Genomic DNA, 7500 nt, shown 5'->3' with positions numbered 1-7500 from the left:
AAGGGCATCCGCTGTGTAAAACTCACTGTATGCTGGAATAGTTGTTGGTTCATTCTGCTGTGGTGACCCCGGATGAATAAAGTTTGACCGTCAACAAAACACTCGTCCGGACTGAGCCCCTCCCCCAGAGAATCATCAGTCTATAACGATCAATGATTGGCTCTTGTACATGAAGGCCGGGATTACTTCGCTAGAGTGGCCATATTGACTGTTACCAAACTATAAGAGTGCCATGACTTGTGTATACTATTGTCTTTGGCTTGACTGATTCACCACCAGTGTAATAGAGCATCAAATTATTAGCTTACCAACAAGCTACCATCAAAACTCCATTCATTTAAGTCTTCAAGCTATTAGCACTGTTCGTGAGCAGTCAAATCTGTTCCAAATTAGTTACCATGTGGTTCCATTTCATAGTTTGCTGCTTTTATAGTCATGAGGTAGAAAGGGAAGCTCGCCACAAGCTAATTTCATTTGGCTTCCCAGCACGTCTCTTACAGTCTATTGAAAGTATTTATCTTTAGTTGTAAAACACAGGATTCCTTAATACCATGTGTGATGTGCCAGGAATTCCAGCTGTGCTCACACACACACAGAAATGCAAAAATACCTCCGCATCGCTAGTGCAATTGTTCCATTTGTCTTTCACAACAGGAATCAATAGACCTTATTCCATTCCCTGCTGGAGCGGAGCATCTCACACAGATACTCAATGTGTGTCTGTCAAATGAATTTTTGATTAGGCCTTTTAGCCTTGCCATCTGGGTACAGTAGTTGAGGAATGTAACATGCCAAGCATTTGAGCTGGTTATAAACGGAGGTCGAAGCCGGCTCCAATTGGGAAGGTCAGCTCTAAATGTTTTGAGATTTGAGCTCTCAGTGGACTCTACAAACCTCCTTAGTTGATTTATTTAATGTCTGGTTCATGACGCAGAGTTCAAACTATTGTGTTTTATAAACATCTACGCCTACCCCAACCCTAAAACTACCCCTTAAGGTCTTTGCATACTTAAAGTGGTCCTTTTTTACAAGATGCAAATGAAGTTTTTGATGTCCCTAAGGAATGTGTGTGGTGTTTCAGCATAAAAATATCATTCAAATTATTTTTACAACTCTTAAAAAAACAGGAAGTCCACTGCACAGAGAGGAAGGAGAGTTCACTTATCAAAGAGCCGTGCCGGATTATCCTGAAATTCAATGTTTCTTTCAGGAAATCAGGGGCATTTTGTTACATTGCTTGTAATACTGCCGCCGAAAACTGTAAACTGTAAAAGTAATTCCTCATTTTTACAGTAAACTACTGTATTTCAGTAATTTGTAGAAATCACGGCCATTTTTAGTTTTTTACAGTTGAAATCACGGCCATTTTTACAGTTTTTTACAGTTGAAATCACGGCCATTTTTACAGTTTTTTACAGTTGAAATCACGGCCATTTTTACAGTTTTTTACAGTTGAAATCACGGCCATTTTTACGGTTTTTTACAGTTGAAATCACGGCCATTTTTACCGTTTTTTACAGTTGAAATCACCGCCATTTTTACGGTTTTTAACAGTTGAAATCACCGCCATTTTTACGGTTTTTTACAGTTGAAATCACCGCCATTTTTACGTTTTTTTACAGTTGAAATCACGGCCATTTTTACCGTTTTTTACAGTTGAAATCACCGCCATTTTTACCGTTTTTTACAGTTGAAATCACGGCCATTTTTACCGTTTTTTACAGTTGAAATCACGGCCATTTTTACCGTTTTTTACAGTTGAAATCACCGCCATTTTTACGGTTTTTTACAGTTGAAATCACGGCCATTTTTACGTTTTTTTACAGTTGAAATCACGGCCATTTTTACCGTTTTTTACAGTTGAAATCACGGCCATTTTTACCGTTTTTTACAGTTGAAATCACGGCCATTTTTACCGTTTTTTAACGTTGAAATCACGGCCATTTTTACCGTTTTTTTACGTTGAAATCATGGCCATTTTTAGTTTTTTACAGTTGAAATCACGGCCATTTTTACAGTTGAAATCACTGCCATTTTTACAGTTTTTTACAGTTGAAATCAGCGCCATTTTTATGGTTTTTTACAGTTGAAATCACCGCCATTTTTACCGTGTTTTACAGTTGAAATCACCGCCATTTTTACCGTTTTTTACAGTTGAAATCACCGCCATTTTTACAGTTTTTTACAATTGAAATCACGGCCATTTTTACCGTTTTTTAACGTTGAAATCATGGCCATTTTTAGTTTTTTATAGTTGAAATCATGGCCATTTTTATAGTTGAAATCACGGCCATTTTTACAGTTTTTTACAGTTGAAATCACCGCCATTTTTACCATTTTTTACAGTTGAAATCACCGCCATTTTTACCGTTTTTTACAGTTGAAATCATGGCCATTTTTACCGTTTTTTACAGTTGAAATCACGGCCATTTTTACAGTTTTTTACAGTTGAAATCACGGCCATTTTTACAATTTTTTACAGTTGAAATCACGGCCATTTTTACAGTTTTTTACAGTTGAAATCACGAACATTTTTACAGTTTTTTACCGTCAAAATCACGGCCATTTTTACAGTTTTTTACAGTTGAAATCACGGCCATTTTTACAGTTTTTTACAGTTGAAATCACGGCCATTTTTACAATTTTTTACAGTTGAAATCACGGCCATTTTTACAGTTTTTTACAGTTGAAATCACGAACATTTTTACAGTTTTTTACCGTCAAAATCACGGCCATTTTTACAGTTTTTTACAGTTGAAATCACGGCCATTTTTACAGTTTTTTACAGTTGAAATCACCGCCATTTTTACCGTTTTTTACAGTTGAAATCACGGCCATTTTTACCGTTTTTTAACGTTGAAATCATGGCCATTTTTAGTTTTTTACAGTTGAAATCACGGCCATTTTTACAGTTGAAATCACTGCCATTTTTACAGTTTTTTACAGTTGAAATCAGCGCCATTTTTATGGTTTTTTACAGTTGAAATCACCGCCATTTTTACCGTGTTTTACAGTTGAAATCACCGCCATTTTTACCGTTTTTTACAGTTGAAATCACCGCCATTTTTACCGTTTTTTTACAATTGAAATCACGGCCATTTTTACCGTTTTTTAACGTTGAAATCACGGCCATTTTTAGTTTTTTATAGTTGAAATCATGGCCATTTTTACAGTTGAAATCACGGCCATTTTTACAGTTTTTTACAGTTGAAATCACCGCCATTTTTACCGTTTTTTTACAGTTGAAATCACCGCCATTTTTACCGTTTTTTACAGTTGAAATCATGGCCATTTTTACCGTTTTTTACAGTTGAAATCACGGCCATTTTTACAGTTTTTTACAGTTGAAATCACGGCCATTTTTACAATTTTTTACAGTTGAAATCACTGCCATTTTTACTGTTTTTTACAGTTGAAATCACGAACATTTTTACAGTTTTTTACCGTCAAAATCACGGCCATTTTTACAGTTTTTTACAGTTGAAATCACGGCCATTTTTACAGTTTTTTACAGTTGAAATCACGGCCATTTTTACAGTTTTTTACAGTTGAAATCATGGCCATTTTTACAATTTTTTACAGTTGAAATCATGGCCATTTTTACAGTTAAAGTTACAGTACAAAAGAGACGTAAGGTAAATTCTGCTTTTAAATAATAGGTCGTCTATAGCTTTTGTCATGAGCCTGGCTGTGTTCAAAATGGCGCAAATGTTTTCTAAGTGCACTAAGAAGGTAACACACTTTTAAAAATACTTTGAAAGCAAATTACACCTAAGAGAGATGACTTTACTGTTTTATTTTTCAAATCATTCCAAGTTTAAATGTTGGACCGTTTGAAAAGAATAGGGCTTAGGGGGGATAACTGGGAATAGAACACATCCAGGAACTCTGCTTCTAACTACAGCTCTAGAGGTCTAGTTGCTAGTTTGTGACGTGGTTTATATGTTTGTTGGAACGATGGATTTGGGAAATGCCAAATCAACGAACTATGTTTGTAACGACAGAACTTACTACCGTAGTAGGCTGACATTGTTTTTCCGAAACACACCCCTTATTCGTTTTGTTTTTGAGGGACGAATGTTTTCAGAGGCAGTGTGTAAATGTGATTGAACTATTTTTTAACACAAAAAATGTTGAACTCCAATGAGTTCAGGAAACTTTACAGTAGCCTATTGTGTTTATTAACATCTATACCTACTCCATCCCTAAATCTACCCTTTACAATAATCTATTATTATTCATGAGACGCCCATTCAGAGTTATAAAAATCAACATGAAGTGGTTTTAAATTCATTCATTTATTTTCCTTCGGCTTAGTTCCTTATTTATCAGGGGTCACCACAGCGGAATGAACCGCCAACTATTCCAGCATATGTTTTACACAGGATGCCTTTCAAGCTGCAACCCAGTACCGGGAAACACCCATACACACTCATTCACATACACACTCATACACTACGGCCAGTTTAGTTCATCAATTCCCCTAGAGGGCATGTGTACTGTGGGGGAAACCGGAGCACCCGGAGGAAACCCACGCCAACACCGGGAGAACATGCAAACTCATAGAAATGCTAACTGACCCAGCCGGGACTCAACCCAGTGATCTTCTTGCTGTGAGGCCACAGTGCTACCCACTGAGCCACCGTGCTGCCCTGGTTTTAAATTTGCAAAGTAAACAAAAATTAAATGATCGTTCCTTATGGTATCAATCTGGCAACCTGTGTGTGTGTGTGTGTGTGTGTCAGTCTGAGAAGGAGGGATCTGGGTGAAACAAAAAACATTTTAACATCGCAATACCTAGTTTAACCACTTGGTGTCAAACCTACATACTGCATAATTGACGAGCTTTTGATCATCCTTGCTATTTTATGCTAATTACCAAAGTTACAGTCTTTGCAGCGCAAAATTGACCAAATTTTAGTCCGTTGTGACATGTTCAGGTTTGAATCAGTCACAAACAGAGAGGTAAAGAGTGCACACACACACACACGAGAGATTGTGTGTGCGTGACTGTGCATAAATTCCATGAGCATATCTAATAGCTCATAGTAACATGTGTTAGCTACCACTTCGCAAATACCAAGCTTTTTCGGAAGTTGATCGATCTCCATCAGCTCCTTACTATGAGTTAACTCATTAAATATGAGGGCAGCACCTTTATTTTGAACTGTGATCAAAACTACATGTGCATTACATGATTTTATTGGAGACTCTCCAGCCAATCAGAGTCAAGAACTTGAAGAGACCTTTGAATATTATCATTTTCTAAATTAAAGTGAATAAACTATGATAAAATGCTGAAATTGGTGTTGAAATAGTCTAATTGTGTAGTTTTTATTTGACTGTACGTACCTCTAGCTGTCTAGAGATCCCAAACGAGCAAACACTGGGCTCATTTCTACAGATAGTGTTGTCTCAGGTCTGCTAAATGCTCCAGTTTCACACGTGCACTCATGCTGCCCTAATAACCTGCTTTCCTAAAACATTCTCGCCCTGCAGGAGTCTGTGCTGATGCAATTCTGTGGCAACAAACTGGACAAGAAGGACTTCTTTGGCAAATCGGATCCGTTCCTAATGTTTTATCGCAGCAATGAGGACGGAACGTGAGTAACACACACACACACACACACACACACACACACACACACACATACAGACACAAGCAGATTCTCATCAGCTTCACCCACTTCAATCTCATCTCTCGACTCCATGTTGAGGAAATAGCTTCGCATTGGATTCCTTTAGGATAACACCCATAGTCCTGTGCACCTGGATCAGCAGGGGTTCTCTTGAAATGGAACAAGTCACATCTTATCTGAGTGATTCTGCTCCTCGGTAATCCTCAGATTCCTCCACTCAAAGACAAAGGCCTTATTCGGCTTTAGGAGATCTCAGAATGTGTGAATGGCAGGCCCTTTAACATTTAATCCAGTCATACTAGTGTCAATGTTCATGCTGCTAGTACCTTTAAATTCGATTCTGCTATATTCTTGAGCACTTATACTTATCGCCAGTTCTTATTCTTTATAAATGAGTGCTTATTTATTATATGCTTGTTCCACTTGACTTCAAATAATCGCAGTTTTGGTTAGTTAAATAATTTGTATAGTGATATATTTATATTATTAGTCCCCCTTAAGAAATTATTATTTTTTCATTATGTACAGAATAAACCACTGTTGTCCAATGACTTGCCTAATAACCCTATCTTGCCTAATTAAATTACACTACAAAAAATGCCTTTCTTACTTGACTTTTTAGTCTTGTTTCTAGAGCAAATATCAAAACATTCTGGAATCGAGAAGAATTTTCTAGACAAGCAAAACATCTTGTCTTGTTTTCAGAAATAATATGCAAAAATTAAGTGAGTTTTACATTTAAATCAAGCAAAATAATCAACCCAGGCTCATTCCGAAAACGTAGTCCCGGGGACGTTTCTGAAGACCGCGAAATACGTCCCGGGAGGTACGTATTTTTGCAGTTTTTGGTTTTCGCTAATCTGCGAGAGGCCGCTGTGTGCGCTTTTTCGCTTCTCAAATGTCTCCCGCGCCGTTCTCGCGTAAACCCGCCAGAGGCCGCCGTCGAACGACCGGCTGTCTGTCCGACTGGCTGGATGATTGGCCGGCCGACCCACCCTCCTCCTTCCCCTGAACCCAACCAATTTTTCCGATTGACCCGCCCATCTGCCCGCTTACTTCCCTGAACCCAACCAACAATTTACAAAAGCAGTCCAGAAAAACTAAAGCCGGGAAAAGAAGTCGACGGCACTTCTGGACACTGTTAACATAGGGCTTCCTTTTGGCGCAGTGCAGTTTAACTGGAATTTGTGGATGTAACTACGTTTTGTGGTACCTGACAAAGGTTTGCCGCAATATTTCCAAGCCCATGTGGTGAGATGGCTTAGAGATGAATGACGATTCCTGATTCAGCACCGCTTGAGGGATCTGAGACCACAGTTGCTCAGCTTAGGCTTGTGTCCTTGTCCTTTACGCACTGAAATTTCTCCAGATTCCTTGAATCCTTTAATGTTGAAGGTGAATATCCAAATGTCTTCCTCTCTTTCTTTGAGGAACGTTGTTTTTAAACATTTCAATCATTTTCTCATGTATTTTTCGGCAAACTGGTGATCCTCGCCCAGAGGACTGCATCTTTATTGGACGCTGCTATTGTAATAATTACAATCACCTGTTGACATCACCTGTTTCAAATCACATCATTATTGAACTAATTCAACTGATTACTGCCCTAAATTACTCCTGTCCCAACGTTTCTGAAATGTGTCGCAAGAACCAAAATTAGACTGTTTATTAAAAAAAAGCAATACAAAATAATGAGGAACACATGAAATAATGTTTGTTTTATTGTCTGCAATGAAATACAAGTCAAAGTGTATCGAGAAATCACTACTTTATTTTTATATTTGCGTTATCCATACTCTTCCAACTCCCAACGTTTTCTGATTTGGGGTTGTAGTCCCCAGCTACAGTAAGTAACTAGGCA

The 7500-nt window shown here is 38.0% G+C and overlaps 1 protein-coding gene across 1 annotated transcript in view; it reads left to right on the top strand.

Moving 5' to 3' along the window:
- Positions 1-7500, top strand: part of LOC130221972 (copine-8) — a 133471-nt gene that overhangs the window by 47291 nt on the left and 78680 nt on the right. The window contains exon 5 of the mRNA XM_056454568.1: positions 5500-5603. Within this exon, the coding sequence (XP_056310543.1) occupies positions 5512-5603 (92 nt within the window). The 5' untranslated portion in view covers positions 5500-5511. The remainder of the gene's footprint in view (positions 1-5499; positions 5604-7500) is intronic.

Source organism: Danio aesculapii, chromosome 4 (assembly GCF_903798145.1).
Source record: "Danio aesculapii chromosome 4, fDanAes4.1, whole genome shotgun sequence".
Classification (NCBI taxonomy): domain Eukaryota; kingdom Metazoa; phylum Chordata; class Actinopteri; order Cypriniformes; family Danionidae; genus Danio; species Danio aesculapii.
Note: the sequence above shows the minus strand (reverse complement) of the source record. Positions and strands in the feature narration are given on the sequence as shown.